The 27079-nt window shown below is 39.5% G+C and overlaps 1 protein-coding gene across 2 annotated transcripts in view; it reads right to left on the reverse strand.

Moving 5' to 3' along the window:
• LOC124712499 (splicing factor ESS-2 homolog) overlaps nt 1-27079 on the reverse strand; it is a 98737-nt gene that overhangs the window by 45600 nt on the left and 26058 nt on the right. For both annotated transcript variants that reach the window (XM_047242797.1, XM_047242796.1), the window contains 2 exons: nt 15702-15861; nt 8362-8613 (listed from right to left, as the gene is read on the reverse strand). In XM_047242797.1, coding sequence (XP_047098753.1) covers nt 8362-8613; nt 15702-15861 — 412 coding nt within the window. The remainder of the gene's footprint in view (nt 1-8361; nt 8614-15701; nt 15862-27079) is intronic.

Raw genomic sequence — 27079 nt, forward strand, 5'->3', positions numbered from 1 at the left:
TAGCAGCTCTGTAACTCTCACACGTTTATCGAATCTGCCAGTAACAAATCCAGCAGCTCTCCTTTGAACTGCTTCGATGTCTTCCCTTAACCTAACCTGGTGGGGAACACAAATGCTCTAGCAGTACCCAAGAATGGGACACACTAATGTTTCATATGTGGTCTCATTTACAGGTGATCACACTTTCCTAAAATTCTCCCAATGAACCAAAGTTGACCGTTTGCCTTCCCTACTACCATAGTTATGTGCTCGTTCCATTTCATATCACTTTGCAACGTTACAGATAGACATTTATGTGATGTGACTGTGTCAAGCAGTATACTACTAAAGCTGCATTCAAACAGTATAGGATTGTTTTTCCTTCTTATTGGCTTTAACTTAAATTTTTTCTACATTTAGAGCAAGCTGCAATTCATCACAGCAACTAGAAATTTTGTCTAACTCATCTTGTATTGTCCAACAGTCACTCAACGATGACAACTTTCCATACACCACAGCATCAACAGCAAACAGCCACAGGTTACTGCTAAACCTGATGGTTAGATCGTTGAGGAATTGGTTAGATCATTTGTGTATATAAAGAATAAGAGCAGTCCTATCACACTTCCCTGGAGCACTCCTGATCACACCCTTGTCTCTGATGAACGTCCAACGCCGAGGACAATGTATTGGGTTACGTTAAACATCTGCAGTGAGGCATTGTGTCAAATGCTCTCTGGAAACCTAGTAATATGGAATTTCAGAATGAGATTTTCACTCTGCAGCAGAGTGTGCGCTGATATGAAACTTCCTGGCAGATTAAAACTGTGTACCGGACCGAGACTCGAACTCGGGACCTTTGCCTTTCGTGGGCAAGTGCTCTACCATCTGAGCTACCGAAGCACGACTCACGCCTGGTGCTCACAGCTTTACTTCTGCCAGTATCTCGTCTCCTACCTTCCAAACTTTACAGAAGCTCTCCTGCGAACCTTGCAGAACTAGCACTCCTGAAAGAAAGGATATTGCGGAGACATGGCTTAGCCACAGCCTGGGGGATGTTTCCAGAATGAGATTTTCACTCTGCAGCAGTGTGTGCGCTGATATGAAACTTCCTGGCAAATTAAAACTGTGTGCCCGACCGAGACTCGAACTCGGGACCTTTGCCTTTCGCGGGCAAGTGCTCTAGCATCTGAGCTACCGAAGCATGACTCACGCCCGGTACTCACAGCTTTATATTGGTAGAGCACTTGCCCGCGAAAGGCAAAGGTCCCGAGTTCGAGTCTCGGTTGGGCACACAGTTTTAATCTGCCAGGAAGTTTAATATGGAATTTGCCTGTTGCCCATCATCCATGATTCACAGGATATGTGAGCAAAGGGCAAGCTGAGTTTCCCCACTAGCAGTGCTGTCTAAATCCATGCTGATTTGTGGACAGAGGCTCTTCCACCCCAAGGAAATGTATTATATTTGGACTTAGAATATATTCAATAGTTTTGAAGCAAACTGATGTTAAAGATACTGGTCTGCAATTTTGCAGGTCAATTCGTTCACCCTTCTTATATACTGCAGTCACTTGTGCTTTTTTACCATAACTTGTGACTTTGTGCTGGGTGAGAGATTCGAAATATATGCAAGCTAAGTAAGGGGATTCCATCCAGACCTGGTGACTTATTTCTTTTCAGCTATTTCAGTTGCTTTTTCTCCAACAATGGTGCCTATTACTATGTGCTCCATATGGGAGGTTTGTACGACAGTCAAACAATGATATTTTTGTACAATCCTCCTGAGTGAATGGTATCTTAAACGCAACATTTTTCTGTCTTCTATTACCAGATGAGACTGGTCAACAAGTGACTCAAGTGACTAGATAGAAGCCTTTGACCCGTTTAGCTATTTTACTTAGGATCAAAATTTTGTTGTGTCCTTGGCAAAACATATTACTAAGATATGACAGTTGTAGTTGTGTGCTTTGTGCAACAACCTTTTTACAGACACATTAATGTCTACTAACTTTTGCCCGTCATCATTTGCGTGTTCATTTTTGAACTGAGAGTGCAACAGTCTTTGCTTCCTTAGCAGTTTCTGAATCTAGTTATTAAATCGCAGTGGGTCTCTTCCATCCTTAACCCACTTACTCAGCACAAACTTCTCCAGGGCACAATTTACGGAGCATTTAAATTTTGCACATAATTCCTCTATGTCCAGCACACTGGAACTTAATGATATTCATTCATTTTCTAAGTGGCATGCTAATAACTGCTTATCTGTTCTTTCTAGCAAAAATACTCTCTTAGCCTTCTTGATGCATTTATTAATTAGAGTAACCATCATTGATATGATGACATTATGGTCACTAATCCCTGTCTCTAGACTGACACTGCAGGAATGGTCAACCCTGTTTGTAGCTACAAGGTCTAAAATATTTCCATTGCGTGTGGGCTGCCGAACTAGCCGCTCATGGCAACTTTTGGAAAACGTTTTCAAAAATACTTCACAACACTGCCCATCAGTGCCACCTGCAATAAATCCATGGATGTCTCAGTCTATACTCAGCAGGTTAAAATCACCTCCAACTGATATTGCATGATCTAGGCATTTCTGCACTACTAAGTGTAGACTTTCTTTGAACAATTCTAAAATTTTCACAGCAGAATCAGCTGACCGGTAAAAATATCTGATATTTAACTTGAGTTCACCAAGACCTGTTACACACATTCAGATAACTTCAAACTCAGACTAAATTTTGACCTTGATAGACACAATTTTTTTTTCGACTGCCGTGAACTCTCCCCCTCTTATCTGTCTTTTTTATGTATGTTCCATGACCCACCAAATATTTCAGAGCTTTCTACTACAGATTTCAGACAGCTGTCAGTTCCAAGAATAATTTGTGTGCAACAACTTTCCTGGAGGGCAGCAAATTCAGAAGCTTTGTTACAAACATTTCCACAATTTACTGTTAAAATTTTGACAGCCAAAGTGTAATTCCTTTTTACATAATCTGATTTTGCTACTGTGTGTCATCTGAGAGTGGTCATCAGAACACCTAGCAGCAATCTGTACCACTTCTGTATGAACTGAGGGTGGCCTCAGAAACTGAGCGACAGATGTTACTTATGCCACCATGAGCCAACTTGCACACGACTGAGCCCTGTACACTCAATAGCTGCAGGCAGAGCTGCCTCCAACACATCTCGGTTGAGACCCTTCGGTAGCCATACTGGGTGCACATTGTATTTCTTTCTGGCTCCTGATGCTACCCCAAGAGAATCCCTAACACGCCTAGCATTGGAGCTCCTGATGGCAGTGTGAAGAATTGAACCATACAACATTTTTGTGCAATTAGAACATTGACACCTGATATCAGCTTGTTAGATGATCTTTTTTTCTACAAAAACATGTTCCAAGACTACTTTTGATCTCTGTTTAATTATTACTTTGTTATCAGTAATGGCTATCACTCAACTCCAATAAAAAACAAAAACTATTACTCTGGACAATTTTCAACTCTAATAAAAAGCATTAATGTTTACTCCAGACAATTTTTATCTGGGCCATCCATTCCAACAATAATACTTCACAAATTTTAAAGAAATTCTGGTCCTTATGAGGTTTGTTCTCATTTCACTCCCAGGTGACTTCATCTCAAATCATAGAGGTCACAAGTGAATGTGTCACATCACTACTTCAAAGTTTGCTGAAAAACATATATGTTGAAGTTTCACATGATACCTCTCCAAAAATACAATATTTAGATTTTCTGATGATTTGTTAAAACACTACAGACCTCTCTAAATGAGAGTACATGTGAAAATGGTGTAACGAAAGGCAAAATTGAAAAATTGTAATAAAGAAACCAACAGCGATAGACACTTGAATTTATTTTCAATAAATACATTATTCCCAATACTAAGAGACATGATTTTTACATACAAACTTCTGCGCTTTTTTCAATTTTTTGGAAAAATAAACTTCGAAAATTTGTAACTTTTTGTGAATTTCAACATTATGTTTTGAAAATATGAATAGTCACAGGATGTTAACTGTTTTGAGAAATGATAAAGTGGAAGAACAGCTAACTGTCAGCTATGACATTAATGATGAAATTCTTAAACTGTCAAAATATTTGCACATAAAGATGAAAGAATCTGAAATGTTTTGGTTGTTTAGAAATTATTTTCTCCAAAACCCCCATACTAAATGTTCTAAAAATTTTGTGGTACATTAGTTGGTCATTGCACTTGGGGAATATACGATCAGAGTGGGCAATACTTGTCTACTATCAAGATAAAAAAAATCATGGACACTTAACTATTCAAATTGAGCGCTGATTTTAAGTAAATGTCATGCAAAACCGGTATTTATGAATCTAAATAATTACTCTACAACATTATAAGTGAGTGGGAAGCAATTCATACTTTTGTTCGAAAGCATTTCATAACAAAACTGAGAAACAGAATATTTAAATGATTAATGGAAAATCTCATATAAAGATGTGAAACAAAAACTAACAAAGAGATAGAGGGGCTGGCCAGTACTCAGCTCAGCTCAGAACAGCCGATAGATACACAAAACACAACAGAAAATTTACGTTCCTAGCTTTCAGACCTTAGTTCCCTCATCAGGGAGGAAAGAGGGGAAAGAAAGGGAAGAAGGAAAAGTGGATTCAGTTACTCACAACCCAGGTTATGAAGCAACAGGGAAAGGAAAACAGGGAGGATAGCAAGGATGGAGGCATGGTTGTCCATTACACCCATTTTTCTTTTTATGATATTATTCACAAATTATTATTGTCTTCTGTCATGATTTTACTTCTCCAAAAGAGTTGATTTGTTCTTTTCATAAGTTTCTCATTGAATCTGTATAGTCAAGCTGAGCTTGCACACTGACAAGGATGATCCAACAAGAGCAGTACTTGGGAAATGGGAACTGCACACTGATCTTTTGATGATGGCCACTTGAAAGCATTAGCAGGACAATGAGGTGTCATAAAGGAGATGGTTATATCTTGCAGCTCATGAGAGATACTTATTATCTTTCCCACCCACCACTGATAGTCATACATAGATGAAATGAAGTAGATCACTACAAAGTCTTCTAATGTATACTGTGGTCTCTGCATTTCACACACAGTAACAGGCTGCATTTCATGGAGAACCATTTTTGCGATATATGTGCCACTCTGGGTGGCAACCTAGCTGTGACTCGATTAAATGTCTACTACAGGTTTCATAGCAGACCACTCTTCTCTCTCTTTTAAATGGAGTTCCCTTAATGTACTTTCATTTAGAAATAAGAGATTCATGCTTGTTACTAATGTTGATATGGTGTGTAAAAATCCAGTAGCACCTCTTATAGCATCAACAGCTTCATGATGGAGATCAAATCTTATTGCAAGATGTTTACAAAGACCTCCTACCCTATCACATGTACTTTTTCCATGACCTATTGCTGGAAATATCCATGTTGTCCCTTAATTCCTGTACTACAGTGTTGACCAAGCTCATAAAGCTGAAAGCAGTTTTTAAAATTAGATGCTGCACCATCAATCACGTACACATGTTTAGGAAATCCATGGCCTCTAGATGCTATGTCATCAGTTATCATGCTGACAGTACACATTCAAGACAGCATAGCATACATGTGCAAATGCATGAATGAGATCATCAATGACAATAGCAAAACAGTGTGATTTCCAAGGAAGTGAGCACCACATGTGAATATTGATGCCTATGTGATGTGTGCCAGTGGTAACTTCAAATTTCGTTCTGCAAAGCAACAGATCTGTTTTCAGCAAAGTCGAAATGAAGAACTAATGTGTCAGTATTCTGAGATGTGGCTGATTTTACTTATGCTATCGCCTCTCTCTGAATCCTCCAGATATGATGGTGAGCTATTCTTCTCATGACCAAATGCCTAACTTCTGTAATAAACTTCTCTAGTTCTATTGTCTTCTTCACCACTCTCCTCCCTCCCACAATGCATATGTTATGTCTTTGTCAATGTCCTGAAGATGTAATGCTTCAACAGTCATCATGTCAGCACGAGGATACATTGCACACTGCTGCAACCAACATTTATCTTGTGGCTCTTGACATAATACAAAAAAAAACCATCAGGTCCAGCTCTGTGTAGTTCTTCCCCATGACACTGCTTGTGGTGAAACAAACAAGTTTCAAGTTAGTGCAGTAAATACATGTGCATACTTCCTTCCTTCATTGGCTGGCATTTTACCAATTTTTTCGTAATGATTAGAATTTTGTGAGACCAATTTTTAAATTTGGGTTCTCCTTTTTCATTAGGAGATATGCTTCTCTTATTGATCTTGTCATATATCTTTTTACTTTTTTTTTATGATTTTCACTAACAGAGATAACATCAGCCTGGTTAGGACTCTGCCTGCTGCAATCTTTGTCATCACTTAGGCAATATTCCAGAGCAACAGTAAGCATATCATCTTGCAATGGATGCCCACTGTAAGAATCAGGGCATGCCCAAATACCTTCCTCTTTCTTTATTTTATGAGCTTTTGAAGTCAAATAATGTGAGGAAGTGGGTATGTATTTCTGTATCTGCTGCTTAGAGTTACCTCGTATCAGTGGCAGTAACTGTGCCTTCTCAGTAAAGGGGCTGCAGAGATAGTGGTATTTAGGTTCTGAAACCACATATCACATTTTGTGCATGTATCACTATCTTCAGGTTCTGCACCAAGTGCATCTACATTACACACTTCACAAAGTTTTTAAGATGTTGCTTGTGAAAAACTTGTTTCAATTTCTTCCACTTTTCTTTTTATATACTGTTTTCTTCTAGGGCTTCTTACCTTTCCTGGACGGCTACAGCAGAAATGCTAACATTCAACACATCATCAACAACTTCACACCCTGGAATATACACGTCTGCACTGTCTTCTTCAGTTTCACATTCAGCTGATGGTGAGCGTTCAGTTGGGTTGTCACTAAATTTCTTCTTGTAATGAGTGTAGCAATTTCAGTACAATGGAGGCGATGCTAATACCATTAATTGAGAACCAAGATATTTCTGCAATATCTCTGACAGATTTCCAACAACTGTGGAGTGTTTTTCACTTTCCTTAAACACCACTTCTTGTGTCTTTTTTCATAGTTCACACACCTCCCTTGTTTATACTGTATTTCCTCACTGACATTGTATCTAACAAAAAGTTGAAACCAAACACAAAACTCAATGCAGAATGGTTTATGTGCAAGTTCTCACTCATTTGTTATAAACAGAAGAACACTGGAAAAAGTGTTTCCAACATGCATATTTTACACTAGGAATTCAGTGATGCGAAATATGCAGAATGTTGAAAAATTTCTAACACTTTACACAGAAAAATATTGCCCACTGTTTTTGCACTGACTACTAGCACATTAACCAAACAATATTTTGTGTAATTCTCAAAAAGTTTTTGGATGGGGGTTTTCGAGTAAATAATTCGTAAAAATGCAATTTTTTTTACATTTTTAGTAATAAATATTTACATAATACAGGTAGCTGGAGCAGAGAAGATACTGTTTATATGGCTCTGAGCACTATGGGACTTAACATCTGAGGTCATCAGTCCCCTACTGTTTATAATTACATCAGTAGTATCTGGTAACATGACATAGAAGGTAGTGTTCTGTGACTTTCCAAGTAAGAAAAAAAAGGAAAAAATTAAGTGGAAAAATTAACTTAAATTTAGTATTTCTGTCCTAGATTTGTAAGTTAAAGAAAGCCCATAAGTGGTGAGTGTCAACTAAATTTCAACACTCTGAGAAGGAGCTTTAACACAAAACATCTGTCAGGTCTCCAGTACTTTTGGTTTATTAAATTTTTTTGTTCTCTGCTGTTTTAAGAGTTATTTATGAAATATGCATTTTTCAAAGGGCTGTACCATTTACAACAATTAATATAAAATGAAAGTACTTTATATCTTAACACTTATGATATGGAGGTCTAATACATATTTCTCCAGAGAAATTCATGACCACCAGTTGGCATGACCTCATGATTTGAGATGAAATCGATCTCCCGAGGCCCCACTACATTCATTCTGTATGTCATCACACATCCGTTCAGCAACTTTTCTTCCTAAATTCAAGCTCCACATGTTTGCTCCTTAAGACAAGCTTCAGTATTCACTTTTGGAAGCTGCTGCCATTATCCTTAGCATTATGATTTTGTTGCTTACTTGTATTTACCTGTAAACATCTCTGATGTTTAAAATATGTCATTATTTTAACCCTTCTGTGTTCCAGATGCACTACTGAAAAGTGTGTAAATCGCTAAAATGCAGGGTATGCAAAGGAGAGTTTGTGTTAAAAATTAACACATATTCTGCTAACATCTCATAATATGGAAAAAATAACTTAACTCACCAGGAGCTGGAGAAGGAGTTTTCACAAAGGAGAAGCCTCGTATTGTGGGTGTGGCACCGGTCTGTGTGAGTTCTTTGCCATCCACACCAATCTTGCCCTCCAATGCTTGGGCCTGGCTCTGAGCCAGTTGGTGGATAACTTCTTTGCTGTGTTGCTCATCAAATGGGTTCTTGGCAAGGCGAGTGTTCTGGTGTACCACTTCCTGCTTCCTCCGAGCTCTTTCCACCTCCTCCTCTGGTGTCAGAGCCACCCCTGTAAAACAACATTGCATTTAGTTATAAAATTTAGATATACTCACAGACACAAGTCGCAAAATGTGAAAACATCCATCCAAGAAGTATGTCCATGAACAGATAATGAATTTTCACAGCCTTATAGATATAGGAAGAGAACAGAAAATATACAGATGTGACAGATGTGGTATAGGTAAAAATTACATATGGAGAAAGTCTACATTTTTTAAAAATTTTTTTATACAACTAGTAGAACTCAACAACTACTTTAAGTGTCTCATTTCCTTATCTAATTCCCTCAGCATCACCTGATTTAATTCAACTACATTCCATTATCCTTGTTTTGCTTTTGTTGATGTTCACCTTATATCCTGCTTTCAAGACAATGTCTGCTCCATCATTCCATTCCACTGTTCTTCCAACTTAATTCCTATTCCAAATTTTTCTTTGGTTTTCTTTACTGCTTGGTCAACATGTAGACAGAACAACATCAGGGATAGGCTACAATGCTGTCTCACTACCTTCCCAACTATTGCTTCCCTTTCATGTCCCTCAACTCTTTATAACTGCCATCTGGTTTCTGTATAAGATATAAATGGACTTTCACTCACTATATTTTACTCTTACTACCTTCAGAATCCACAGAGTAATCTGGTCAACATTGTCAAAAGCTTTCTCTAAGCCTTCAAATGCTATAAATGTTGCTTTGCCTTTCCTTACCCTACCTTGTACGGAAAGTTGTAGGGTTAGTATTGCCTTGTGAGTTCCTATATTTCTTCAGAATCCAAACTGATCTTCTCCGAGGTCAGCTTCTACCAGTGCTTCCATTTTTCTATAAAGAATTAGCGTTATCATTTTGCAACCATGACTTATTACACTGATAGTTCAGTAATATTCACACTTGTCAACACCTGCTTTCATTGGAATTGGAATTATTACACCCTATTTGAAATCTGATGGTATTCCACCTGTCTCCTACATCTTGGACACCAGATGACATAGTTTTATCATGGCTGGCTCTTCCAAACTATCAGTAGTTCTGATGGAATTTTGATCCACTCCGGGGACTTTTTTTGAGTTGGCTCTTATAGTGTTCTGTCAAGCTCTTCTTGCAGGATCATATCTCCCATCTCACCTTCATCTTCGCCCTCTCCCCTTCCTATTATATTGCCTTCAAGTGCACCTCCCTTGTATAGCACTTCTACATACTCCTTCCACCTTTCAGCTTTCCTTTCTTTGCTTAGTACTGGTTTTCCTTCAGAGCTCTCGATATTCATGCAGCTGTTTCTCTTTTCTCCAAAGGCCTCTTTAATTTCCCTATATGCGGTATCTACCTTTCTCCCTAGTTCTATATGCTTCTACATCCTTACATTTGTCCTTCAATCATTTCAGCTTAATGATTTTGCACTTCGTGTCAATCTCATTTTTTAGACGTTCATATTCCCTTTTGCCTGCTTCATTTTTATATTTTCACCTTTCATCAATTAAATTCAGTATCTCCTGTGATATCCAAGGATTTCTACTACACCTTATCTTTTAGCTATTTGATCGTCTGCTAGCTTTACTATTTCATCTCCCAAGGTTACCCATTTGTCTTCTACTGTATTCCTTTCTCAAGTTCTAGTCAATTGTTCCAGAGGCCCTACCTCTCATTCTTTCAACTTATCCAGGTCCCATCTCCTTAATTTCCTACCATTATGTAATTTATTCAGTTTTAATCAGCAAATCATAACCAATAAATTGAGGTCATAGTCCACATATGTCCATGAATATGTTTTTTATAATTTGAAATCTGGTTCCGAAATCTCTATCTTACCATTATATAATCAATCTGAAACCTTCTTGTGTCTCCAAGCCTATTTCATGTATGCAATCTTCTTTCATGATTCTTAAACCCAAGTATGGTGATTAAAATATGCTCTGTGCAAATTTCTACCAGACAATTTCCTCATTCATTCCCACAGACCAAATTCACCCACTATTTATCCTTCTCTTCCTTCTCCTACTATCAAATTCCAGTCCCCATCACAAATATTTGTCTCTCTTAACTACCTGAAAATTTCTTTTATTTCATCAGGCATTTATTCAATCTCATCATCTGCCGGGCTACTTGGCATATAAACTTGTACTTATGTGGTGGTTGTGGGCTTAGTATGGTATCTATCTTGGCTACAATAATAGATTCACTAAGATGTTCTTAGTGGCTTACCTGCATTCCTCTTTTTTATATTCATTATTAAACCTACTCCCATATTACCCTTATCTGATAGTGTATTCATAATCCTGTATTCACCTGATCAGAAGTCTTATCCCCACAACACCAAACTTCAACTTATCCATTTCCTGTTTCAAATTTTCTAATCTATCTGCTCAATTAGGGATCAAACAATCCACACTTTGACCCACAGAACAGAAATTTTGTTTTTCCTGACTATGACACCCTCGTCAGCAGCCCCTGCCCGGAGGTCTGAATGGGGACTATTTTTTCCCAAGAGGATGCCATGATCATTTAACCATACAGTAGAGCTGCAAGTCCCCAGGAAAAGTTACTGCAGTAGTGTCCCTTTGCTTTCAGTTGTTCACAGTATCAGCATAGCAAGGCCATTTTGGTTGATGTTTTAAGGCCAGATCAGCCAATCATCCAGACTGCTGCCCCTGCAACTACTGAAAAGGCTGCTGCCCTCTTCAAAAACTACATTTGTCTAGCGTCTCAACAGACACCTCTCTATTGTGGTTGCCCCTGCAGTACAGATATTTGTATCCCAGAGGCACACAAGCTGCCCAACCAAAGGCTAAGAGAGGGGGTTGTAATTGTACGAGATCATGTTTGTTGCTACCCTGGCTGAATGATGCAATTCTCCACGTGTTCATCTGAGATGTGCTGCCACAGTTGTTACACACAACCGCAGCAGAAACTGAAGAGAAACTGATTGGCAGAATCTTAGCTGCTTGACACACTGTAAAACAGACAATATGGATATTTGAAAAAGTTTGGTTTAATGTTTTGGTGCTGTTATAATACATGCATTGAGACTGGCAGTTGTCTTTCTGAACACTTGCCATGAGCTTCAATGGTTACTATAACATGTGAGTCTTTTGTGTCAATAAAAACTAAATGCTAATTTCTAGCCATTAGCTCATTAATATATAAAGTACTGGCATCAGAGAAAAGTTTCAGATATTTCAGACATTACAGATTAACTGCTCTGTAAAGAGAAGTACTTATTTAATGCAAAAAGGAAGATAATAATCCCAAATGAAGTGAATAAGAAAAATTCAGAAGTAAGCTAAGTTTATTACAAAATTTGTATCCAAAAATCACACTGCTCAGCAGTGAAAACTACACACATTGTTGATGTCATAGTTCATTTTGACAGATAACTGCGGAACTATTCCTGCATGCTGCCAAGTTGTATTTATAGTAAAATTTTAGTAACATCTTGCTGTCATACACTAATCAGTAAATGTAAAAGAATAAAGAATGCTTAGTGGAGGAGCCAGTTTGTAAACTCTCATATTGTATGAAGGCTATAATACACTGAATAGCACTAAAGCATAAGTAGTTAGGGTATTGTTCAAGAGTGTATTTTTCTGATACCTTCTACACTAATGCAGATTTTTTTCTACATTAAATTAAGTCTTTTGCCCACTCTAATGAAATAGGATTAAACTACAAGGGTTGCCCAGACAGTAACACATCACATTTTTTCTCTTCAACAAGTATTTATTGAACACAATGAAATGCGCACAAAAGAAAGAATGATGTTTCTTCTACAGTCCCTATTTTACCATGCAGTCTCCTTGCTGTTCTATGGCCTTCCTCCAGTGAGACACAATGGTGTTTATGCCCTGACGGTACCCCTCCTTCTTCTAGTCGTGAAGCAATTTCTTCACTGTGTGAATTACCTCTTCATCAGCCTCAAATGTCTTCCTCAAATGACATCCTTTAATGGCCTAAACAAGAGAAACTCTGAGAGAGCTAGGTCAGGGCTGTCAGGTGAATGGAGTAATACTGTCCAACCCTGTTTAGTGATGTGTTCTGAAGTCGACGCACTGAGAGAGGCTGAGCATTCCATATTCGTTAATGTGTTCACATATATTTCAGAATTATGGTGCTGCCTCCTTTTGTCATCATGATGAATGAGCACCTCAGCATGTTACATCTTGTCAGGTGTGACAATCATGGAAGACCTCCGCAAATGTTGCAAATCTTGGAGCTTTGATGAATTACCTTCTCATAATGGCCTAACCCTCCGAATATCTGTTGACTGCAGATGTCTCATAAACTATGCATAAATGTTTGTAAATGTTCCCAACAATTTCTTTCTCTGCAGTGAGAAATTCAATGACAACACACTGCTGGTAGCTACTTAGTGCATCACTTACAAATGCTATTTTGAAACATTGCTGCAGCTATGCTATCAGTCGGAGGAAATGGAAAACTTCCTGCACACTCTGGAAACTTCAAATAATGTATACACGCGGTTTCACATTTATGCCGTTGTGATGGCTGAGAAAAAAGTGGTGCATTACTCTTTGGGCGACCCTCATATAAGGATGAAATTTGTTTGTGCAATTAAGAATCCCTGAACTGTTGTTCAAACAAATTTCGGGCTTGCAGCCGGTTGTCGTTTGAACGACGACCGGCTGCAAGCTCGAAATTCGTTTGAACAGTCAATTCGCTGGGAAAACTTTAAAATCCCTGAACTGTTATTTTATCAACTGAATGTATCAAGATTCAAAGACACAGTAAACAACCAAACAAAAGCAACATGCCGACAATTACGCTGTTTAACTGTTTCTTACATTTTGTAAATTACCTAATGACGATTTATCTGTGAGAGTGCAGTGGAATATCTGTGGCTTTTGTAACTACTAATTACATCACTTACTAATACCATCTTGAAACACTGCTGCAGCTGTGCTATCAGTTGGAGGAAATGGAATACTTACTGTACACTTGTGTATCTCCGTTATCAGCAAAGAAGTGACTAAAGGAATGCTATGAGTTTATTGTGTGCATTGTTATATTATAATCTTTTGGGTTGGGTTGTTTTGGGGGAGGAGACCAGACAGCTAGGTCATCGGTCTCATCAGATTAAGGAACGATGGGAAAGGAAGTCAGCCGTGCCCTTTCAAGGGTACCATCCCAGCTTTTGCCTGGAGCGATTTAGGGAAATCATGGAAAAGCTAAATCAGGATGGCCGGAAGCGGGATTGAACCGTCTTCCTCCTGAATGTGAGTCCAGTGTGCTAACCGCTGCACCACCTCTATAATCTTTTTGTATCTAGGCTCGAGAGAAGAGGGACGTATGTTTTTGGAGGATCCTGCCTATTGTTAAGGCAGCCACTGATGGCTTCAGATGTGAAGAACAGCAGTTATTGTCATGTAAAAGTAATTGTACAAATACAGTCAATACATGTGATGAAGTGAATAGATAATGAACTTTTTATTTACAGTGATCTGGGTTTCATAAGACAGTGACAAACTTAGAAGTTTCGGAAAACAAATATTGGATGTTTCCTGGCATTCTTGCAACTATGATCACTGTGTTGGGAAGAATAATAGCCCATGAGTATTTCCTTGATACCAACTGGACATCGATGCTCTTTTTCAGGAACTGCACTCAAGCAGGCCCTGAGGTTTCTAACAGTAAAATTACACCACATTTTAAGATTTCAGCTGACTGTATATCCCTTCTACATGCTATGCAGCTGAACAATAAGAACATCCAGACCAACAATGCAGACTTTATTCATTTTCAAATTTTATATCACATTACTTGGTGAATAATAGCTAAATAACATCATCACTCATACCAACTGAATTGGTGATATATAAAAGCAAACTTAACTTGAAACAAAAGACTTTCAATAAGAGATAAATCCAGCCTCTAATAATTGCAATTTGTGTCATCTGGCATTTTAATATTTCAACTAAATAACTCAGTATAACAAAGAAAGCCAAATCAGCAGTATGGTAGGGTAGTCACCAGTTTGCAAATGGTGGACATCAAATCAACCAGGTTTCGGGAAGATGACTGACTGACTGACTGACTGACTGACTGGGGAAAAAAGTTTAATGTCTTGCTAATGATGAAATCACTTGAGACAGAGCATGTGGTTAGATTGAGAAAGGAAACCTACATAACTGTATCCATTTCAAAGTAAATGTCCAACATTTACCTTATGTGATTTAGAGAAACTGCACAAAATGTAAATCGGGGTGGCCAAGACACAGATTTGAGCTGCTATCCACATGAATGTCTTCCCTTTGCACCACTTCACTCAGTGGAATGATTTTGTAATTAAAATTCCTGGACTCTGTGATGTTGGGAAATAGAGGTGTTTCAACAATATTCATGGTTTCAGCAGAGACAGCGAAGCACCTCAAGCAAATTTAGCAGAAATGTCCTTCACTTCAGAAAGTGGGGGAGGGAGTACTAGGCAGAAGGAGCTTGGTAGCTGGCAACATGTGCTCTGGTTGTGATGAAGCACACAACTCTTTAAACTAAATCTACTGCAATCAATTGATCTATACGTTTTGTTTTCAAAACGCCATTGTCTTATTGTCATTATCAGTTGGGCAGCTCTTACCATGTTTAGATGAGTGCATCTAACTTTATTACTCAATCAGTGTCCTCAGGAAAATGTCCCTTGCTGCTGCACTATGAGAGAAATGTTTATTCCAACAGTACCACATTTTGTGATATAAGGATGACTTGAACAAAGTGTAAAGCTAATGTTTTTGCTATTTATGTGGAGTTAACTAATGAAAAAAACAGATATGCTGTAATAATAGTGTTTAATCCTCCTCTGGCAGTCCACATTTTGGTGCACAACATGCTGAACCTCAAAGACTAACAGTATACATTTGCTTTGATTTCAAATACTGACCATTGTCTTTAGCCAACACGATCACTTATTTATATGTTGACATCCTTGAGCTATTTTGCGACCAAAATACTGATTAATTGTGCACAGGGTGTTTTTTAGCATATAACTATTACTGTCTTAAATATAAAATGGTAGCCGGGATGGAGATACTATCCAGTAATATGGAACATAGTAAAACAACATGTAACTATTAGTGGGGCATAATACTTACCATCTGGAACATACATTATGTAATTCTTGTTAGTGTAGCCCCAAGTGTCAATCATAAGTGGCCTTTCTGTGCCAGCTGCTTGTTGTTCTATTGATGGTAGTGCAAGCCTTTTGTTCTTATCCTTATCAGAATTGTCTTCTTTTGCGTATAACCATGAATACTGGAAATAAAAATGAGAAACATATGTCACACGTTTAGTAAGGATGCAAAAAAAATGTAGCAAGGTTTTATATCAAAATGAATATTGCTACTTATGAAAAATTTGCACAAAACATGAGAAGCGTGCAGTGCAGTTCATATAGCTGTTGCACAGTTTACTGTCTACTGTGCAACAGAGGTAAACCATTAATTTCCTGTGCATGCAGAAAAAATGAACACCTATATCTTTCTGTGGGAGCTCTGATTTTCCTATTTTATTATGATGATTGTTTCTCCATACGTAGTTCAGCAGCAGCAAAATATTTTTGCATTTGGAGGAGAAAGTTGGCGATTGAAATTTTGTGAAAATATCCCTCCAAAACAAGAAATGCCTTTGTTTTAACGATGTGCCCCCAAATCCTGTATCACATCTGTCACTGTCTCTCTCTCTCTCTCCTTTTTCTCGATCATACAAAACTGTCTGCCCTTCGTCGAACTTCCTCAGTATACTCCATTAATCCTATCTGGCAAGGATCTCACACTGCACACTGGTGTCCCACAAGAGGACAGACTAGCATAGTGTAGGCAGTCTCTTCTGTTGCAGCTTCTAAGTGTTCTGCCAATAAAAATGCAGTCTTTGGCTTGCCTTCTCCACAACATTTTCTGTGTGTTCATTCCAATTTAAGTTACTTGAAATTATAATTCTTAAGTATTTAGTTGAATTTATGACCTTTGGATTTGATTGATTTATTGTGTAAGCAAAGTTTAATGGATTCCTTTTAGCACTCATGTGGATGACCTCACTTACTTACTTACTCCTCGGCTGTACAGCCCCTGAAGGGCCTTGACCTGCATCACAATATCCTGCCATTCTATCCGATCCATGGCTTTCCGTCTCCATCCTCTGACACCCAGTTTTTTCATGTCTTCTTCAACTCCATCTCTTTCTGGGGCGACCCCTCCACCGTCTGCCTCCAGCCTTGCCATCAAAAAGCCTCTTACATGCTCTGTCTTCTTCCATTCTGACCACGCGCCCTGCCCACCGCAGTCTTCTTATTTTAATGGTAGTAACAATGTCAGGTTCTTCAAAAAGGTGTTGTAGTTCTGCATTCGTACAAATGCGCCAACGTTCTTGATCATATATTGGGTCTTATATTTTACGTAGCACCTTTCTCTTGTTAAGCATCTTTTCCTCATTTACAGTCGTGGTCCACATTTCGGCACCATACATAACAACTGGTCTTATAATTGTTTTGTAAATGAGGATTTTCGTGATAGAAGTGAACACCTATGCATGGGTAATGCGGCAAAGTAGCATCTGTTAACTGCTGCTATTCTGGCTTTCACCTCACTGCCAATGTCATTTGTTTCAGTGATAGTCAACCCAAGGTACTTGAAGTCTCTCACCCTTTCAAACTCCCTGTTGCCTATCCTGAGATTTGGTAGGTTTTGTTGGTTGGTCACTGCCATACACTTGGTCTTTTCGACATTGACTGTCAGGCCAAGTTCCCTTGCACCTTTCTCCAGTTGTTGATAGGCTTCGCCTAGCACCGCAGTGTTTCCTGCGAGTAATGCCGCATCGTCAGCGTAGGCTAGGTACTGTAGTGAACGATTTAAGAAGGTTCCTCCTTTATTTAACTCTATCTGACTTACGACTTTTTCTAGGCAAAGGTTGAATAGCAATGAGGAGATATTGTCACCCTGTCTAAGTCCCTTCTTCACTTCCACTTCTCTGGAGATTTCGCCCTGTATTTTTACTTTACAGTTGGTTTCGCTGAGGGTCATCATAGAAAGTTTAATGAGCTTCTTAGGTACTCCAGCCTCTTCCATTACATTCCACAATGCCACTCTTAAGATGCTATCATAGGCTTGTTTAAAGTTGATATAAAGCTGGTGTATGTTAATTTGATGTTCGTAACATTTTTCAAGTAGGATGCGCAGTGTGAATATCTGGTCAGTTGTTGATCTATTTCTTCTAAAGCCACTATGATAGTCTTCAACTCTCTCTTCCACATATGGAGTAAGCCTGCTGGTTAGAATCTTGGAGAAAACTTTATACGTAGTATTTAGTAGGGAGATTCATCGATAGTTCTGGCAGTTTAATTTATCTCCTTTTTTATGTATGGGGGGCACATTATAGCTGTTTTCCACACCTTTGTCATGCTCTTCTCTTGCCAGATATTCAGTATTATTTTATGAATTGTTTTCCACAGCGTTTCCCCACCATATTTGAGAAGTTCGGCCCAGATCTGATCTTCTCCAGGCGCCTTATTGTTTTTTAAGGTCTTAATGGCTTGCATCACTTCCCCCTGTGTAGGTTCTGGTGTTAAAACCTCTGGTCCATAGTAAGTTCGTTCCACCAGTTCCTCTATCTACATCTACATCTACATCTACATCTACATCCATACTCCGCAAGCCACCTGACGGTGTGTGGTGGAGGGTACCTTAAGTACCTCTATCGGTTCTCCCTTCTATTCCAGTCTCGTATTGTTCGTGGAAAGAAGGATTGTCGGTATGCCTCTGTGTGGGCTCTAATCTCTCTGATTTTATCCTCATGGTCTCTTCGCGAGATATACGTAGGAGGGAGCAATATACTGCTTGACTCTTCGGTGAAGGTATGTTCTCGAAACTTTGACAAAAGCCCGTACCGAGCTACTGAGCGTCTCTCCTGCAGAGTCTTCCACTGGAGTTTATCTATCGTCTCCGTAACGCTTTCGCGATTACTAAATGATCCTGTAACGAAGCGCGCTGCTCTCCGTTGGATCTTCTCTATATCTTCTATCAACCCTATCTGGTACGGATCCCACACTGCTGAGCAGTATTCAAGCAGTGGGCGAACAAGCGTACTGTAACCTACTTCCTTTGTTTTCGGATTGCTTTTCCTTAGGATTCTTCCAATGAATCTCAGTCTGGCATCTGCTTTACCGACGATCAACATTATATGATCATTCCATTTTAAATCACTCCTAATGCGTACTCCCAGATAATTTATGGTATTAACTGCTTCCAGTTGCTGACCTGCTATTTTGTAGCTAAATGATAAAGGATCTATCTTTCTGTGTATTCACAGCACATTACACTTGTCTACATTGAGATTCAATTGCCATTCCCTGCACCATGCGTCAATTCGCTGCAGATCCTCCTGCATTTCAGTACAATTTTCCATTGTTACAACCTCTCGATACACCACAGCATCATCCGCAAAAAGCCTCAGTGAACTTCCGATGTCATCCACAAGGTTATTTATGTATATTGTGAATAGCAACGGTCCTATGACACTCCCCTGCGGCACACCTGAAATCACTCTTACTTCGGAAGACTTCTCTCCATTGAGAATGACATGCTGCGTCCTGTTATCTAGGAACTCCTCAATCCAATCACACAACTGGTCTGATAGTCCATATGCTCTTACTTTGTTCATTAAACGACTGTGGGGAACTGTATCAAACGCCTTGCGGAAGTCAAGAAACACGGCATCTACCTGTGAACCCATATCTATGGCCCTCTGAGTCTCGTGGACGAATAGCGCGAGCTGGGTTTCACATGACCGTCTTTTTCGAAACCCATGCTGATTCCTACAGAGTAGATTTCTAGTCTCCAGAAAAGTCATTATACTCGAACACAATACGTGTTCCAAAATTCTACAACTGATCGACGTTAGAGATATAGGTCTATAGTTCTGCACATCTGCTCGACGTCCCTTCTTGAAAACGGAGATAACCTGTGCCCTTTTCCAATCCTTTGGAACGCTACGCTCTTCTAGAGACCTACGGTACACCGCTGCAAGAAGGGGGGCAAGTTCCTTCGCGTACTCTGTGTAAAATTGAACTGGTATCCCATCAAGTCCAGAGGCCTTTCCTCTTTTGAGCGATTTTAATTGTTTCTCTATCCCTCTGTCGTCTATTTCGATATCTACCATTTTGTCATTTGTGCGACAATCTAGAGAAGGAACTACAGTGCAATCTTCCTCTGTGAAACAACTTTGGAAAAAGACATTTAGTATTTCGGCCTTTAGTCTGTCATCCTCTGTTTCAGTACCATGTTGGTCACAGAGTGTCTGGACATTTTGTTTTGATCCACCTACCGCTTTGACATAAGACCAAAATTTCTTAGGATTTTCTGCCAAGTCAGTACATAGAACTTTACTTTCGAATTCATTGAACGCCTCTCGCATAGCCCTCCTCACACTACATTTCGCTTCGCGTAATTTTTGTTTGTCTGCAAGGCTTTGGCTATGTTTGTGTTTGCTGTGAAGTTCCCTTTGCTTCCGCAGCAGTTTTCTAACTCAGTTGTTGTACCACGGTGGCTCTTTTCCATCTCTTACAATCTTGCTTGGCACATACTCATCTAACGCATTATGTACGACGGTTTTGAACTTTGTCCACTGATCCTCAACACTATCTGTACTTGAGACAAAACTTTTGTGTTGAGCCAACAGGTACTCTGAAATCTGCTTTTTGTCACTTTTTCTAAACAGAAAAATCTTCCTATCCTTTTTAATATTCCTATTTACGGCTGAAATCATCGATGCCGTAACCGCCTTATGATCGCTGATTCCCCGTTCTGCGTTAACTTTTTCAAATAGTTCGGGTCTGTTTGTCACCAGAAGGTCTAATATGTTATCGCCATGAGTCGGTTCTCTGTTTAACTGCTCAAGGTAGTTTTCAGATAACGCACTTAAAAAAATTTCACTGGATTCTTTGTCCCTGCCACCCGTTATGAACGCCTGAGTCTCCCAGTCTATATCCGGCAAATTAAAATCTCCACCCAGAACTATAACATGGTGGGGAAATCTACTCAAAATATTTTCCAAATTATCCTTCAGGTGCTCAGCCACAACAGCTGCTGAGCCAGGGGGCCTATAGAGACATCCAATTACCATGTCTGAGCCTGCTTTAACCGTGACCTTCACCCAAATCATTTCACATTTCGGATCTCCGTCAATTTCCTTCGATACTATTGCACTTCTTATCGCTATAAACACGCCTCCCCCTTCACTGTCCAGCCTGTCTCTGCGGTATACATTCCAATCTGAGTTTAGGATTTCATTACTATTTACGTCTGGTTTCAGCCAACTTTCTGTCCCTAGTACTATATGAGCGTTGTGACCGTTTATTAATGAGAGCAGTTCTGGGAGCTTTCTGTAGACGCTCCTGCAGTTTACTATTAGCACATTAATATTGTTATTCCCTGTTGCATTTTGCCTACTCCTACCTTGCTGCGTCTCAGGAGGCGTCTTGTCGGGCCTAGGGAGGGGATTCTCTAACCCTTCTACTTCTTGGCTCAGTAACTCTTGGAAGTAATGTGCCCACCTGTCAAGTATTTTGTTACTCTCCCCCATCAAATCCCCTTCTTTGGTGCTACACATATTTGTTCTGGCTTGGAACCTGGTCTTTCCTTACACTTTTCATTATTTAGGGTCAACAGCCAATTTTTGTAGCTTACAGTTATCTTATCTAAATAATTTTGCAATTGGTTTTGATATCCTGATGTCTTTACTAGGTGATAAATGACAGCATCATCTGTAAACAATCTAAGATGGCTTCTCAGATTGTCTTCTAAACTGTTTATATAGATAAGGAACAAAAGAGGGACTATAATACTAATCTGGGCAACACCAGAAATCACTTGTGTTTTACTCAAGAACGTTCCATCAATTACTATGAACTGTGACTACTCTGACGGGAAATCATGAATCCAGTCACATTGCTGATATTCTATACACATGCAATTCGCTTACTAGTCCCTTGTGAGGTACAGTGGTGTCAAAAGCCGTAAGCCTTCTGGAAATCTAGAAGTACAGAGTCAATTTGAAATCTCAACACTTTGTGTGAGTACACAGCTAGTTGTGTTTCACAAGAAAGATGTTTTCTACATCCATGTTGACTGTGTCAATAGACCGTTCTTACTGTGTCTATAGACCATTCTCTTCGAGGTAATTCATAATGTTTGAACTCAATATAAGTTCCAATATCCTGCTGGATATCGACATTAATGATATGGGCCTGTAATTTAGTGGATTACTCCTATTGCCTTTCTTCAATATTGGCATGCCCTGTGCAACTTTCTGGTCTTTGGGTACAGATCTTTCGTCGAGCGAGCGGTTGCATATGATTGTTAAGTATGGAGCTATTGCATCAGCATACTCTGAACGGAACCTAATTGGTATACAATCTGCGCTGAAAAATTTGTTTTTATTAAGTGATTTAACTTGCCTCACTACTCTAAGGATATCTACGTCTCAGTTACTCATGTTGATAGCTGTTCTTGATGCGAATTCTGGAATAATATTTATGTCATCTTCTTTGGTGAAGGAATTTCAGAAGGTTGTGCTTAGTAACTCTGTTTTAGCAGCACTGTCATCGACTGTATTTCCACTGCTATTGCGCAGAGAAACCATTGATTGTGTCTTGCCACTAGCATATGTTACATATGACCAGAAGCTCTTTGGATTTTCTGCCAGGTTTCAAGACAAAGTTTTGTTGTGGAAACTATTATAAGCATCTCACAATGCTAAATTTTGAGTGTCCGTAAAAGATCACCAATCTTGGGGATTTTGCTTTCATTTAAATTTGGCACGCTTTTTTCATTGTTTCTGCAACAGAGTTCTGACTTGTTTTGTGTACCACAGGGGATCAGCTCCGTAGTTAGTTAATTTATTTGGGATAAATCTTTCAATTGCTGTCAATACTATTTCTCTGAATTCATGCCACATCTGGTCTACACTGGCATTGTTCATTTGGAAGAAGTGGGGATTGTCTCTCAGGAAGGCATCAAGTGAATTTTATCTGCTCTTTTGAAAAGAAACATTTTTTGCTTATTTTTGGAGGATTTGGAGGGGTTACAATATTCAGTCTCGCTAAGACAACTCTGTGTTCACTAATCCCTGCATCCGTTTTGATGCTCGTTATTAGTTCAGGATTATTTACTGCTAAGAAGCCACGTGTGTTATCACAATCGTTTACTATTTGAGTGGGCTCATGAACTTACTGTTCGAAATATTTACCAGAGAATGTGTTTAGCACAATTCTGGATAAAGTTTTATGCGTACCTCCAGTTTTAAACATGAATTTTCACCAATGTATCAGGGGTAAACTGAAGTCAACACCAATTATAACTGTATGAGTCGGGTATGTGGTTGAAATCAGACTCAAGTTTTCTTTGTGCCTTTCAGCAACAGTATCACATGAGTTGGGAGGTCAGTATAAGGATCCAATTATTATATTATTTCAGTTGCCACATGAATGGCTTCTACCCGTACTAACTCACAGGAACTATCTACTTCCATTTTATTACAAGATATACTACTTCTAACGGGAACAAACATGCCAACTGTATTTAACCTATGCTTTCTGAGCACTGTTAAGTCCTTCGCAAAAATTTCGGCTGAACTTATCTCCAGCTTTAGCCAGCTTTCAGTGCCTATTACAATTTGAGCATCACTATTTTCTATTAGTGCTTCAAGCTCTGGTACTTTCCCAACTCAGCTATGACAATTTACAACATTATACCCATGGTTCCTACATCTACGTCCTTCCTGTGTAAGACCTGCACCCTTTGAGACTGAAGCCCTTTTTCCCCCAAGGCCCTCCAACCTATAAAACCACCCTGTCCACACCACACAGCCCCCGGTACCCGTGTAGCCACCTCCTGCATGTAAAGGACTCCTGATCTATTTAGCAGAACCCATTTGGTGCAAGTTGAGGCATCTGGAGCCTACATAGTCGCAGAACTCCCTGAGCCTCTGATTCAGACCCTCTGGCTCTGTATCAGAGGTCCACAATGGATCCTGTTGATTATGGTATGAATGGTGAGCTCTGCCTTCACCTTGTGAGCAAGACTGGCAGCTTTTACATCTCTGATAGCCACTCAAAACCAGAGAGAATCTCTTCTGATCCAAAGCAACACGCATCATTGGTGCTGAGATGAGCCACCAGCTGCAGTTGGCTGCATTCTGTGCTCTTTATGGCATCTGGAAGAACCTGTCCTCCATCTGGAGTGACTCCACCTGGTATGCACAATGAGGGCACATTGGCTTTCTTCCTCTCATTGGTAGACATGTCCCGAAGGGGCTCCATAATGCATGTAACACTGGAGCTCCCAGCTATCAATAATTCCACCCTCTGTGCAGGCTGAGAGGTTTCCTCTGAAGCAGGACAAGCAACAGAGGCATTGTCAGCCACAGATAGCACCTGGAACCTGTCTGTCAGACTAGCTGAGGGGGCCTCACGTTCGGCCCACCAGGAAGTCTTTCACAACCTGCCATGCCCCAAGGTGACTTCTATCTAGACCACATATGAGGGGTCAATCTCAATGTGAGCAGCAACTGGGCTGGCCACCAGTGTAGACCAATTGGCAGGCTCAAGGGTAATGCTGGACATCTGTTGGATCCCCACTGGCAGTCCACAACAGCGATGCCCCACAACTGCAGCCTAAAGCTATGTAACTGAAGCCAACACAGCCTGAAGATAAGAGCGAAGTGTCACCAACTCAGCTTGCATCTGCAGACAGCAATCACAATCCCCATTCATACTAAAGACAGTGGAAAACTACGCTACATAGACAAACAAATGACTGTCAACGTGTGCTACGAAACTCTATTGTAGACACTGACAAAAATGCAAGAATTGTGTGTAATAAATTTGATTAACAAGCAGATTCATAAACTAATTAACATGCAGAGATTCAAAAACTAAACCACCAAAGCACACACATGAAATTGTATAATTTGCTCCTGGTTAGGAGCTCGTAAAATGTCACAAAATCGGTTACTTCCCTGTTACTGCTGTGTCTCAGCCAGCGGCTGCTGCCTGACTGACTCAATACTGCCAATGAGCAATCACTAACTTTCAAAACAAACAAACGAATGACTATCGACATGCGCTATGAAACCCTACCATACACTGACAAAAACGCAAGAACTGTGTCTAATAAAACAGATTACCACACAGAGATTTGACCATCTGAACACTGCAGACTGCATTTATTTCCAATGTGCTGCCACACAGCTATGTGGTGTGTATATTCAAGTTGCCCACAAAGTGTAACACAGTAATTATAAAGTCCATGAAACTTTAAAAAAAAAAAAAAAAAGGTATGGGTAAATGCCAAGAATAACATAACAAATGATAGAGTATATGAAAAATAAACTGCGAAAGATTTTTACAATGTTAACAAATATTCTGTGGGGCCACCATTCATCACATGGCGTCTAATCGGTAGTCCAATTCTGACCATACCCGACCCAGCATATCAGAAGTGATCCTAAGAACAACTGCAGTGATGCAGTGTTACGAGCCTCTGGCGTTCTGTGGTAGAGGTAAAACGTGCTATCCTTGATGTAATCCCACAAGACAAATTCACGAGGCATCAAGTAAGACAATCAAGGTAGCACACACAGAGCGCCAGAGCAGCTGCTGCAACACAACCCACCCAGCGATGTAGTATCGTCTTATCCAGGTAATCAATCGTTGAAATGTGGAAGGGCGCCATTTTGTTGAGAGGTGAAATCCCTGCTGTCAGCTTCAAGTTGCAGCATGAGCCACAATTACAACATATTGAGATACATGAAACCATTGACAGTTGTCTCAGTGAAGAAGAAGGGTCCACAGACTGTCTTGTTCTACACACCATAGGACACATTAACTTTCACAGAATCCCGCACATGTTTGACACTTGCATGTGGATTCTCCCCAACGTGGTCTGCCATATGTTCTGACAAGCCCAGTTGGCCTGAACATTTTGCGTAGCACAAACAAACACCCTCCTTGAATTTCTTGTACACTTCACTATGCTGTTGTAAACTACTTATGTCTTGTGAAACTTGCCACAGAAAGCTCTTTGCACACTTACCACTGACTGGAAACAGGAAAATCATAACATTGAAAATGCTTTCTCTGCCCGTTTCACCATCATTTTCAGCAACTATGCTTAGTGTTATCCTTGCCATCAGTTTTCTAAACTAACTATGCAGCACCATATAAAACAATTGTATCATTTGTAATGTTTTGGTCTTACCTACACTGATTTTTTAAAAAGTTTCATGTGCTTTACAATTACTCTGTAATTCTTACTAAATTATTTTGAGGAAACTGGTTGAATTTCACATCTTATAGTCTAACATTGCTACTTGACAATGGACTAGCTATCTTTTCATTATTGGTCACAGTTAATCTGAATTTGAGTAATTAACTCATGAAGTCTGCAATGAAAAATGTAATCGCCAGGTACATTACTTCTGGTGTAGCTTAGGTCATACATTGCTTCATCATCAATGGGGCTAACATATTGAAGTTACTTTTAAAGCTCAAACCAGAGTCATATCTGTTTGCAATCTAGATCAAGTAGCTGTTAAATAGAGGAGATATGCCACACTGAGCTGAGCTTGAGGCTGCTGTCACAGACTATCATATGTCCTGTGTTAAGTGCAAATACACAGCAGGTATTCCTCCTTGCCGTCTTTAGAAAGCTTTATTCACAAAACAAAATCTAGTAACAGTTACTGGAAGAAATATATTAGCAGCAGTTTAAAGAAAGAATGAGTACAGACAAGTTAAATGATGTTCAAAATACATGCACTGTCTAATCTGAAAGGCAAGAGTGATGTTAATCAAAAGACAGAAACATGTAAGGCAGTTTGTGTCTTGTATTGGCATCATTTTTTAGCCTCAGTTCAGCTTTTGACTAACAAGGGAATGGCTCAATCAGACATGTCGGAACCTACACTGAATTTTTCCACACAGGAAGAATACACCAAAAGAAATGCACAGCAAGTAATTTGTTTTTTAAAAAAATTGTAGTAAAGCTACTCACTTTTGCTACATGGATATCCACTTATAACAGCTGTTTGTACAGCCCTTCCTGCCTAGTGCATGAATCGGCAAATACGCAAACGCAGCCGTGACAATAGTATGTAATACTGCCTAGTCCAAGTACAAAGCGTGCACTCATGAATTTTAAGCACTTAAACCATACCTTTTTTTTTAATAACTTGCAATTCATATTGTCAACTAAACTGTTGCAATTTTGGAAATTTGCGGTAAGTTTCTATCGGACCAAACTGCTGAGGTCATTGGTCCCTAGGCTTACACATTACTTAATCTAACTTCAGCAAACTTGTGCTAAGGACAAAACACACCCATGCCCAGGAGGACTCGAACCTCCGATTGGGAGGGGGGCGGAGACGGCCGTGTGAACGGTGGGGCAAGGTGCCTCAAACCGCATGGCTACCCTATATGGCA

Source organism: Schistocerca piceifrons, chromosome 8 (assembly GCF_021461385.2).
Source record: "Schistocerca piceifrons isolate TAMUIC-IGC-003096 chromosome 8, iqSchPice1.1, whole genome shotgun sequence".
Classification (NCBI taxonomy): domain Eukaryota; kingdom Metazoa; phylum Arthropoda; class Insecta; order Orthoptera; family Acrididae; genus Schistocerca; species Schistocerca piceifrons.